The sequence below is a fragment of the Condylostylus longicornis genome, unplaced genomic scaffold, assembly GCF_029603195.1.
Source record: "Condylostylus longicornis isolate FDR11 unplaced genomic scaffold, ASM2960319v2 ptg000010l, whole genome shotgun sequence".
In the NCBI taxonomy this organism is placed as follows: Eukaryota; Metazoa; Arthropoda; class Insecta; order Diptera; family Dolichopodidae; genus Condylostylus; species Condylostylus longicornis.
In genome coordinates, this window is record NW_026577979.1 from 9,936,221 (window position 1) to 9,949,445 (window position 13,225).

The 13,225-nt window shown below is 22.9% G+C and overlaps 1 protein-coding gene across 1 annotated transcript; it reads right to left on the reverse strand.

Annotated features, from left to right (window-relative positions):
* Positions 1 to 546: 546 nt before the first annotated feature.
* LOC129619062 (homeobox protein B-H2-like) lies at positions 547 to 12,668 on the reverse strand. The gene is made up of 4 exons (XM_055534140.1): positions 12,299 to 12,668; positions 9,043 to 9,195; positions 7,410 to 7,623; positions 547 to 1,534 (listed from the first exon to the last, which is right to left on the reverse strand). Exons 1-4 carry the CDS (start codon positions 12,495 to 12,497, stop codon positions 850 to 852), a joined length of 1,251 nt encoding a protein of 416 aa, XP_055390115.1. The 5' UTR covers positions 12,498 to 12,668; the 3' UTR covers positions 547 to 849.
* Between the last annotated feature and the right edge of the window lie 557 nt (positions 12,669 to 13,225).

Sequence of the window (13,225 nt, forward strand, 5' to 3'; positions counted from 1 at the left end):
AATTTTCATTCGACAGACTTGACAGCTCATTCGCCTACCTCATTTTACTTGAAAACTGGAAAATTACCTTTGGAACTATATATCTTTAATGCGAATTTTCCAAGAAAACCCTATTGTTGTGCACATTTCATTTTTTTTTTATATTAAAGAGCTAGTAATTTTAAAAGTAATTTCAATGTGATAGTAATTTTGAAAAGGTAACAATAAAAGAATTTTAGCAAATCACAAATAGTTTAAACCTTATCGACAGGTCTTTTATTTGCACCATTAAGGACGGCTGTTCTAATGCTGTTGTAAAGCTCCTAATGGAAAAAGAAAAGAATTTTTTTTTGTTTTAAATGCCATTTTTATTTTTCTTAATAATTTTTTATCTAATCTTATTTTTACTTTTACTATTTATTTTTTAATTTATTTTTTTTTGTTTTGCTTTTCATACATTAACTAAATTATAAATTAAACTAACATTTAAAAAATAAAATAAAAACATAATTAAATTTAAAATAAAAATTCATTCTCTTTAAAAATTATAATAAAAAAAATAATAATGATTTTTTCTTTCCTTTTTTTAATATATAAAAAATTATTTTATAATTAAATTAAAGCACAGTTAAGAGTTTTATTAAAATATTTTTTGTTAATAAAAACGTAAACATTTAATAAATGAATATATATATATAATATGTATATATTTAAATAATAGCTTACATACACTTCTTATTTATCTTATTTTTGAAATTATTACAATTATTCAATCTTATTTCTTTTGTTTAATTAACTTAGAAACTATTTTATTAATTTAATTTATCCATTTTTTTTTGTATTTTTAAATTATCAATTTAAAGAATGCTTTTAAACATTAATTGTTTCATCATCACTTTCGCTTGATGTTTCACAGGTATCCGATTTACTGATAGGTGGGCTACTGCTAGCTGGATTTAAATTTGGCGATCTTCCAATTGGATAGCTTGTTGTTTGTGAATGTGTTTGTTGTTGTTGTTGCCTGTTTACTGTTAAACTGCTATTATTATATAAACTAGATGGACCATTATTATTTAATTCATTTGGATTACGATTTGATGTACCACCAACAAGACTACCACTAGATGCTGATATTACTGAACCAGGAGAATTTATTGATGGATGACTTGAATAAAAATTACTTAATGATGTTAAAGGATTTGTTGTTGGCAATGGTAAAAATGTACCAGGTGTACCACTACCTGATAATGTTGTTGCTGTATTTGCACTTATTTCACTACTCAATGATCCTGGTGATCGATGATATTCTTTTGGTGCTGTTGCTGCTGCTGCAGCTGAATATAATCCATATGGTAATGGTGTTTGAAATGCTGCTGCTGCTGCCATCTGTCTATAATATAAATCAACTGGTGATGGTACACCGGCTGCTGATGGTGTTGGATATGGCCAACCACCAATATATGGTGGATTACCATATAATCGTTGAAAAGCTGCATAATTACTTGCTTCTGTTAATAATTCTAAACCAACAGCAGTTTGACGTTTCCATTTTGTTCTGAAATAATAAGGTAAATATAAATTTTAATTGAAAGTTTTTAAAATTTTATTAAAAAAGCATTAAGAAAATTGAAATAAAAAAAAAATACTGAGTTGAATTTAAAAACACTTTAAAAAGAATGTCTTGCCCCCATAATTATCAAATTAAATTTTCAAATAAAAACGTATGCCTTTTATAGATTTGAACAAATTATTTTATAAAACAATTTAAAAAAAATAAAATCCCCTAAAGGTATGTTAATTTTTTTAAAAATGAAAATTTAAATTCATCGAAGTTATCATTATAACTTCTTTCGTAAAGATGTACTTAAAATTAAAAATTTTATACATACAAGTTAAATACATGAAAATATTTTCATTATCATTTCATAATTGATTCGTATTCTTATGCTTCAAAACTGTGTATAGTTAGTAGAAATTTAACATGTTATATATGCAAACATATTTTTATTATATAACATTATAAGAGATGGAATCAAATTTAAAAGTTCAAATTTATATTTGATCATTTATCAAGAAATCAAAATACTGACGGCATATTAGGACTACCAATCTATAAATATAACAACTTCCTTTACAAAATTTTTTAAAGAACAACGCTAATTTTTTGGATTCTTTTTTTTTTTTTTAAATGCTAGGAACAACAAAATAAGAGAGAAACTAAAAGGAAATATACAATATAATATTCCGCCATATAATTAGCCTTCATCAAGCAATGACAATTTAAAAAATAAAAAACTGAAAATGAAATAAAAAAAATTTATACGAAAATGAAATGAAATCAAAATCTGAATGACCGAAATTCTCGTAGGAAAAAAAATTTATTTATAATTTATACATATAGGTGCAGATTTGTTTTATGAAAGCTAATAGGAAAACTATTATAGAATTCAGTCAAAGTTTACAATATATTAGCGGGAGTAATATAATTTAACAATTGAGTTAAGAAAGAACCCGGAATCAAACATTGGAAGCTAAAAATTAAGGAGGAATTGAATAAGAATTTAAAAATTTTTAAAAAATGAAAATGGGCGAGATTTATAGACTGATTTTAAATTTATATTTTCTAAGGGATTAAGTTCATATTTCATTTTATGAGTCCAACATACAACGTGCATGTTGTATCAAACATGTTGTATCAGGCATGTTGTATCAAACATGTTGTATCAAACATGTTATATTTTTGTCATAAAAAACTGAGTTTTGTGCTTAACTTATTAAAAATTTTTTACTGGATTTTCTATTTTTGTCTTGCACTTGCATTAAACTAATTTCCGTACTAATTTGAAGAGAATCAAAAATTGAGTTAATTTATAGTAAAGGTAAAAACTTTATTACTTAATTCGAATTCGATAATTTGAATACTTTAGCGTTGATCATACTGTTTGAAGTGAAAATCAACTTGAACTTAAAGATTTTGAATGAAAAGTATTAAAGAAAATAAATTGTAAATTTGTAAGTTTCGTTCTCCTTTTCATAAAAACCTTTAACTATGAACAATGTGAAAATATTAAATAGCAAATACAAAAAATAATTTGTGTTGAACTTTAAAAAAATTAAAAAAAAAAATTAAAAAATTTTTATATTTCCGCGCGCCATTATAAAAATTTTCTAGTATAAATTTTTAATATTAAAAAATAAAAAATAACAACATGTTAAAAATTTTTAATGGTTTTTAAAACTTTTAATTTATAATTGGAAATTGTATTTAGTGTGTGGTTGTTAATATTTTTTTTCTATATTAGTTCAGACTTTGATTGAGTTATTAATGTTTTATCGTAAATTTACTTGGACTTGTTAATAAGAAAATATTTTGTTCTGCAAATACGAGTATATCTAGGTACAATTATAAACATAAATCTATCACTTAAATAATTTAAAAATTATATAGGTGCTTAATAAATTACACCTATACAAGAATATAATATGACAATGACCTCTATTTAAAATTTTTTTCTTATATTGGTAGCTTAAACTTTAATGTAATAACTATATAATTTTGTAAATATTGATTAAATATTTTGTAATCAGCATGCAAAATAATTATTTTGAACCATAGTCTATACATCTACACAGTGTATAAGCTTGTAACTTTACATATGATTATTATTTTGTGCAAGGTTGCGATTAAATGAATTTTATGACTAAATTCTGATTTAAATTTTGGATTTACTATGTTAATATTATAGATTATCAAATATTACAGTACCTATAGGTTGGTATTGTAATATGATAGGATAAATGTATAAATAGGATAAATGGCTAAAGGTAGGAAATTAATTTCAGAATTTTCATTTTGTAATTTACGAAATTTCTCAACTCATATTTAAATTTTCTCTACGAATGTTAAAATCTTAACGGACAATGCATAATTCTGAAATTTTAAGAAAACAAAATCCATAACATGTAATTGAAGCTTTATAGCAATTCTAGAGAGAATATAACTGAAGCATAAAAGATCGTAGAGGTCCAATTTCTTAAAGTCGAATTTCCAAAAAAAAAATTTATTATTTCCTTTTCCAGAAAAGTAATGTACAAAGCTTTCAATATCAAGACTAGTGTAAAAAAGCTAAAATATAATTAATAGTAATTGTAGTAAAAGATCTATTCTCTACATATTATCCTATAGCAGGCAAGATCAATTAATAAAAAATTAAGTGAACCGAAAATAATTACAAGTTTTTATATATTTTCTTCTTTTACTCACAGTTATAAAATTTTACATATATTTTTTTTGGAAAAAAAAAATTTTTAAATAATAACTGGTATACCGTTTCTGTTTTCATAATCAAATTGTATACGCGTTTTCATATTTACACAAACTTATATAAGTATGTAAATCTTTATAAATAATATTTTCAGATTTTCTTTAATATATCATTTAAATCCATATAAAAATATATAAAAATAATATTCAAAATATTTTAGAAAAGAAAAATTAAAAAAAAATCAAGATCATAAAACGATTTATGAGTATAAAAGAAGAAAAACAAGAAAAATAAGAAAAATTGACAAGAGGAGATCACTTAAATCAACATAATTATGTCTGATTCTGATTCAATCCAGTTACAGTTTAAAAAACAAAAATGAAAACGTCAAACAAACGCCAAATAATAAGCATTTTGTATGTAATTATGTAACAATATGTGTATGTGTGTATGTATGAAAATCGTTTTACAATTATTGTTTGTTCATCGAGGTCTCCGTTTCGCTCTATTAAAATATTAAAGTCATATATAACATATATATATATATATATATATATATATATATATATATATATATATATATATATATATTATAACAATAAAAATCCTGTTTCATTTTTTTTTAGTTCTTTTCTTAAATATTTTAACCTATATGTTAAGTTGTTTTGTTTCCGAAAAGGAAATCTTTTTATAAAATTTTTAACTTTTTATCGGAATAAAATTTTGTATTTGTTTCTTTTCACTTTACTGATTTGTTTTACTTTAGGCTCTTCTTTCTGTACCCTGCACTCTTTATTATGTAATGACTTTGCATCACGCATTTTTTTTTATTTTTGATTTTTTCAAATCAAAGATAGAAACCTAAAATCTTGAGGCTATATAGAATGTTGAAAGGCAAATCAACAAAAATAATAAAAGGAAGCGAAAGGAGCAAAAATATACGAGAAATAATACGAATCAAAAAAGAAAAATTTATGTCAATTCTCTGCGATCATCTTTTATACAAGCATCAATCTATACGTACAATTACAAGTGAATATTTTATGTACAAGGCAATGTAAATTTGAACTGCTTCTTTTTTTTTTATACAACATGATTTGAGTTTCTTTTATTGCATTTCTACAATTGTACAATTTTCAATTGTATATCCATTCGTACTGCATTATTATAATTTTTGTTTTTTGTATTTATTTTTAATTCTTTTTTTTCCAAAATATTAAAATATCCATATCGCGTTCGTAATCAATATCTTTCAATACAAACACACATACATTAATATATAAATATGTAGATGTTAATTTTTGTGTATTTCTGGTAGCTTAATCAATAATTTTAGTTATACATACTTAGTTTGCGTACACTCAGAAAAAATACTTAAGTACATATTGTATGGTGTTCAAAATTTTACTTTCCGCTTGGTTTTAGTATTTGTCGTAATTTAATGAGTTTGGCATAGAAATAACATTTTTAGTGTGTCATTGCTATATTACTTATGTTTTTTAAGAGCAAAATTTTATATTGCGCACAGTTACTGGAATGAACGTGCTTCACTACACCTTTCAAATGGTCTTTTAAAGAGAGCAGTGTAGTTAAAAATATAAAATATACATTTTACAAGTTAGTGTTTTGAACAACGGTACTTATTCCTTATGTGGAACACCATATTATCAACAATGAACAAATCAATATATTTAAAACTATATACAGTTTTTAAGTGTTTTCCTGCTGCATCACAACTAAATTTTCTAAATATACTCGTACTCGTACCTAATAAGAAGTTTAATTTAATAAAAAAACTGATGAACTCTTCGAACTTACTCTTGGAAACACACTATATGAAAGGTTATACAACAAATGTAATAGCAACTAAATTAAAAACGAATTCGTAAATAAAAAAAAAAGATTCATGTGAAATTCAGTAGCCGTGATGATATTTTGAATAAATGCGAATCAAACAGATAAAAAAAAATTTTTTTTTAGCTGCGTAAGATTCGTTTTTAGAAAAGGTAAATGCAAATGATAGCAAAACTTTTAAAGTTTCTTCAGTTGAGTTTCTTTTTCTTCCTTTGTTATGGTTTCTTAAAGCAGCTTACAGGTATTTTAATCATAATTGAAATGATATTTTTTTATTTGTGCAGTAATTTGGTTTTTTTTTTGTTTTCATGTGAGTTTCATCGACAAATTGTATAAATAAAAGTTTAAATAAATACCGTTAGGGTAATTGTCACAAATTAAAAATTTGACCCAAATGAAGTCTGTCAGAATAATGAGTGCCAATGTCAATTTGCAGAGTGCTTAAATTATTTTTAATTGAATTTTTAAATTTGACGCCATTTGTAATTTTTGCATTAAATGATATATACCGGGCGGATACACAATGAAAATACGTTTTTAATAATTTTTTTAATTTGCCACTGTTATTTTGTATATTTTTCAAAGAAAAATATTATTGACAAATACAAATATAACTTTAATATATTTATGTAAGTTCTTAATATTTTAATTTCTACTCAAATCATAGAGTAAAATATTCAAATTGGAGTTATATACTAGTTCCAAGTCTATGAATATTAATTGAAATATGAATATTTTCAACCAACATGTAAGACAAACTCAAAATCCTTTGAACTAAGTCTATTCCAAATTTTGTAAAATAAAATTTTGAAAACGGCAAATAAGGATTTAAATCGAAATTAAATTTATTTATTTGTTATATGTGGTAAATTAAAGAAAATTAAATTTAATTTTATTTTAAATCTGGTTTTTATATTTTTGATAATTTTTTACAATTCAAAATGCAATAAAACATTTCTGTAAATAAGAATTGTAGAAATTCGGTTATAATTATACAAAACAGTTAGTAATTATTTAAGAAGTTTAAATTAAGAAAATGAAAAGTTGGAATTTTTCATGTAATTTTTTCGGGACTTTTAATTTAACATATAATTTTCCTAATTAAAATTGTTTTACTCAAATAACAGTTTAAAAGAAATTTTTGTTCATTTTTTTTTCTCTCTCTCTATATTTGATTTTTAAAAACAACTCAAATTATAATAAGAGGGTTGAAATAAGCAGTTACGTACAAAATAATAAAAACTTATTTATGGTTTATTCTCATAATTTCTTTTCCAAAAGGAAAAAAAAAATAATTTACAAAAAACTTACCTTCGATTTTGATACCATGTTTTCACTTGTGTATCACTTAAATTCAATTGATTTGCTAGCTCTAAACGATCTTGAACACTTAAATATTTTTGTCTTTCAAATGATTTCTCTAGCGATTGTAATTGATGATCAGTAAATGCTGTACGAGCTTTACGTTGTTTCTTAGTTAAACCAGAACCAAATTGTATATTACCATCATCATCTTCTTTTTGGTCTATACCCGTTAATATACACCAACATCAGAGAAACAGAGGAGCATTGTATAGATGAAAACGAATAATAATGAAAAAGAAAAATAAAAATTGAAATTCAAAATAAATAATAATTATTAATTTGAAATAATATATATAAAATAAAAACAAAAAGAATATTTAGGTTAAAAAATCCAGGATTCTTTCATAAAACAAAAAATGCAACGAAATTTCAAAAAAAGAGCCAACACCCAAATCACACATCAATCAATCATCGCGCGGGTACGATGATATTCTTAAGTTTGAAAATTGTGACCATCAAATATCTTGTTATTTTTTCTTGCTATCTGAGTTTTAAGAAATGCAAAAAAAGTGGAAGACTCTCTATGTATAGAAATGACCTTGGAGTTTTTTAAGAAGAATTTTTTGAAAGGCTTTTATGTTTAGTTATACGGAATACCATAAATAAAGTTATAAAACGTAGACTTTTATAAAAGAAAACTTTAAATACGTGAAGTTTTTATTGTATAAGAAAAAATAATTTTTAACTTAATTTCGATAACGGATGATAAACGTGAAATTATTTGTGATTTTTATTTTTATTTTAGAACTCTAAAAATGTTTGCCTAAATTTATAAAGAATTATATTTAAAAATTTAATTCATTCATCAGCAAATCGCTCACATAATGCACTTATATACACCTATGCTTAGGAGCAAAAGCAGAAATAAAAAACGTGAATGAAATTTCACGCTAATTTGTAAAAATTGAAAATTTTAAAGCGTAGGTTATTCGCGTGATTTCTTAAAGTTTCTAAATTTTAAATGATTATTAAATTTTTGTTTTGTTTTTTTAATTTAATATTAATTTTGATAGCCTACATACATATATAGTGGATATTTTACTCTTTAATATTAAAGTGAGGTCTTCCTCAATTAGATTTTTTAACAAATGAGGGTGAGGTTAATCGAAAATACGAGGAAAACCAAAATAAAAATAATAAAACAAACACTATTTTTTATAAATTCATAATGGAATTGGATATATCCAAATAAATAATGAGTTGTGTATATATAGATGTATATATATATATAAAACTGATTTGTCAAAAATGTTCGTTCGCGTTTAACTAATTAGAAGTTTTTGATTCGATTTCATTTTTTTTTTTTGGAATTAGACAATGCTTTATATATACACAAATTATAAAGGTCAGGAATTATAAAAAAAAAATTTCGATTTCAATTTCATTTTTATTAATAAATTAATTTTAATGATAATTTCTTAGAATATTTCGATAATTTAGAGTTTTCTTTAAGAGTTAATTTAGAGTTGTGATATGTTTATTTAAAAAAAGAGGATTTTGTTGAAGAAGGATTAAAATTTTAGTTAAGGGGATTAACTTGCAATTTAGCAAGAGTATTATAAATAAAATAATTTTTTACCATTGCTATTCTCACTATGATGATCGAAATTATTTGAGGAATCATTATCTTCATCATCACTATGACCGGAATCATCACATGATATACGACTCCAATTGAAATTATCTGGTTTTGTTAATTTCATTTCAGCTTGTGACGATGTTTTGGATCCTTCTGAAAGAAAAGAAAAAATTTTATTAAAATTACATTTGAAATTAATTTTGGATTTCTGTGTTATAAAATTTAAAAAAAAAATAGTAGCCCTATGTTATAATTAAATTTGATATATTATTTCAATTGTTTTAAGGCTTTCACAAATATCCGCACAAACGCTGTAATTTCAAGAAGCCCGGTATGAATGGTATGTAAGATTCAATTGAAATGCAAGTGATGAAGCGGAATTAGGCAGATTATATGTTTTTCGCATCTATTAAGGGATTCATTTTTGAATTTTATTAAATAAATTCAAATTATCTCCTAAGTTCAACATTATTGCTACAATCTTTGTGATTCTGTTCAAATGTGAGGTAAATAATAAAAAAATATTTATTTCTTAATTATAGGTAAGAGTATAACATATTAAGAATTTTAATCAAATTAAATAAGTATTTGTAATAATTAAAGTTCTCACAGTAAAACGGGGGAGTACATGTACGAAATTTCGATTGCCTAATATTGAAACAGTTCAAAATAAATTTTATAAGCGAATTAAGTTTAAGAACATTAAAATTGCACTGAAAAATTAAGCAAGTTATAATAATTTTGAGTTCTTGTTAAAGTTGGGAACATATACCCCTAATATCTCATATTACTATATATGGGCTTACTATTTTACAAGGTTTATTGAATTTTGATGCATTATGCTCCATAAAATTTATCATATTTTAAAAATATTATTCAAATTTAGTAACAATGTGATCCATGTTTTCTTATAAAAAATTATAAGAATTTCAATCAGTAATTCTATATATATAGGGCGTTTCGCGGTTAATTTCCCTTAATATTGGAAATTTAAAAAAAAAAATTCAATTTTAAAAGAATTGGATTCACAATCACTATATTAAACAAGTTTTTACATATTTGTAATATTCAAAATGAAATGCAATTCCATATTTTAATTACATATTTTTCATTAACATACTTGCTGTACAAGTTTTGTTATGTAGATGTATACATGTTTTATAATGGGAAAATGGAGAAATTTCAGATTACTCAAATCTTATAATATGTACTTATTAATGCATATAAATATATACCAATTTATACTTCAAATTATACAGAAATCAAACGAATATTTCAATTTAAATTAAATTTACTTTTGAAAATTTTACATTCAATTTAAAAGTTTCCGGTTTTTTATATGAAAATTTTGTAGTTAAAAATCGGTAGAATATAATTAATCATGATCAATTTATGATAAGATTATAGTATTACTTTATTTTTTTAATTAAATCAGTAACTATTTAAATCAAAATATAAATGAGTTGGAAAAAAAATTTGAATTTCTACAACATTAAAATGTGATTTAGTAAAACGTGATTTGGAAATAAAGTTTAAATTTCACTAAATTTGTAATACGAGTATTATGTCTATGTATTTGTGTTTTCAAATAATTACAAATTTAATAACATTTTAATTTCCCTTAGTTCAGTTTATTAAAATTGTAATATTTTTTGCTGTTTACATTAATTAAAATTCAATAATTTTATTCAATAAAAATTGTTAATTTACAATTATTTTAATAAATTATGAATTATTCTCAATATTGAGAACATTTCAATTAAATTCTTAGCTATATATTCTAAGAGTACAATTTAAAATAATTAAATATGTGTGTTTTTAATTTCTAAATTTTTATGATATATAATTCCGGTTTAAGATACACCCATATTTTAATTTGTTGTAATAGTTTGTTTGTATTTTTAATTACAAGTTACATAGCTACATGTTACTGCATATTACACTGAAATCATATATATTTAAACTATGCCATGTAAAATTAAAAATTAAGATTATTTTAAGTATTTAATGATTAGTTACATAATATATTTTGTGAAATTAATGTATAATTAAGGTAAAAATTTGAGACGAAATTTGCATACAACACTAATATAATATAACCTTATTTTTAACTAAGCACCCATAAGTATGCAAAATTCAGGATAAGTCCAATACAAATCTATGAACAGTTTGTTAGCATAGTTCAGGGTTTAAAAGTATTGCGACCACAGACGATCTATATATAATTTTGCCCTAGCCTAAACTATAAAAACAAAACGGTCATTTTGTTACGTTGGTCTTTACAACCTATTGTGTCCCAAAGCCCTGGTATAAAGCACTGTCTCCAAAATTATACACCTGATAAATTCAAGTATTGTGCAAAGATCTTGCAATTACAAGTTTACTTTGTAAAGAAAAACCTAACAATAAAAATTTTTTATTGAAGAACGTAATTAGTGCCTTTTAAAACAATATTGACACACAATTTTTAATTGCTTTGAACAACTACTTTAGGAATAGCTCTTCGAATCAATTTTTTGTCTTAGGTAATTTTAAAATCTGATCTAATATTTGTACATGGGGTAAAAATATAATTATTTCCTGTAATTTATTTTAAATAAAAGCAGTTCCAAAATTAAACATTTTTACCGGCTATTTGTTAAATTGTTACAACAATAAAACAAATTTCTAAAATCTTATAGATTTTAAAACTGAGGTTGATTCAAGAACAAAAGAATAAATGTGATATGAAACCTAAAAGTATGCTACATTTTATAATGTATAAAAAATATTTTTGCAAAAGTAAATTTTTCGAAAAAGAAATCACTAAAAACTGAGCTTGATTCGAATTCATTAATCTTAATATAAAGCTAAAGAAATTCTTTTCTGTTTTCATACAAACAACAATATTGAGTCATAAGATTCACATAATATGTAAGTAATTTTTCTAGCAAAGTAAGGCGAATTAATTTATAATTTAATATCACAAATTGTTAAAATTAAGAAAAAACTCTCACTTCCAAAATAATCTGCATTCATCAGTAATCAATTATAAAATATACCAGTAATATAAAATTTGCCGACGGCATTTTTAAATTTTTTTAATATGTGATTTTGTATTCGTTTAATAAAATCATTACAAATAATATTAAAAATTGCCCTTGAATAAAACATTTAAAAAATATTTTCAATTAATTAAATTAATAATAATTATTCTTGATTGGTAAATTAATTAATTCAAAAAAAAAAGCAAAAATTTTTTAATCCTATTACTTACCATGACTATTATTATTATTGTTGTATAGTGAATTATTAATATGCGGATTATGATCGCCAGTTGCTGTATGATTATTATTATTGCTATTAATATTATTATTATTGTTATTATTATTATTAGCTAGTATATCACTTATCATGAAACGTGATGTAGGTAATTGTGATACTGCCATTGTTCTATCTTTAATTGAAATGGTCATTTTGTTATTACGCAAATCCAATGCTATTATTGCTGATAAATTCAAAATTTATTTATTAATTTTATTTTTTTAATTATTATTCAAATAAATTAAGAGTTTTTTTTTTTTTATTTTTCCCGAATTAAATATTTTTAATTTTATTTTAATAATATTTTGCACAATTAATTTTTATTTTTTTTTTTGTTCATTTAATTTTATTATTATTGCTTAAAATAATTTCAGAATTTAAACGCAGGTGTAAAATTCAATAATTTTATTATTACTTGGTTTAATTAAAATATAAAAATTTTAAACAACTAAATTACAATTTATGCCGTCATAATTTTGCAAAAATATTTAAAAAGAGTACACAATTAAAATTATTGTAAGTGTTGAATCATTTAATTTTTATTTTTTATAAAGCGAGTAAGTTCATTCACTAAAATTTTCAGACTACTGTTAACTATAATACCCGTTTATTGTTAAACTCTTTTACTTTATTTTTCACTAAGGTGTTGTAGAGTTAAAAGTATAACACACGAATACGTATACAAACATTTATATGTAATATACAAGAAAGAAAACCTGTTTTTTTTGTTAATATATCTATCTCTTTCTTAATTTTTTAAAAATATTTCCTTTTCAATTCTATATATTTTTTTTTCAAATAAAAAGAAACCAATTCTTAACTTTTATTCTTGTCAAAATTATAAGAAAAACAAAATATGAACCGATACTTAACGCTGTCG

Bases quoted from the DNA above. Each gene is read 5' to 3' on its own strand.
- LOC129619062 (XM_055534140.1), bottom strand. From the start codon at position 12,497: ATGACCATTTCAATTAAAGATAGAACAATGGCAGTATCACAATTACCT. The intron at 7,624-9,042 runs GTAAAAAATTAT...TAACGGGTATAG, and splicing joins TCATAGTGAGAATAGCAATG to ACCAAAAAGAAGATGATGAT. The intron at 1,535-7,409 runs GTAAGTTTTTTG...TTATTATTTCAG, and splicing joins ACATGGTATCAAAATCGAAG to AACAAAATGGAAACGTCAAA.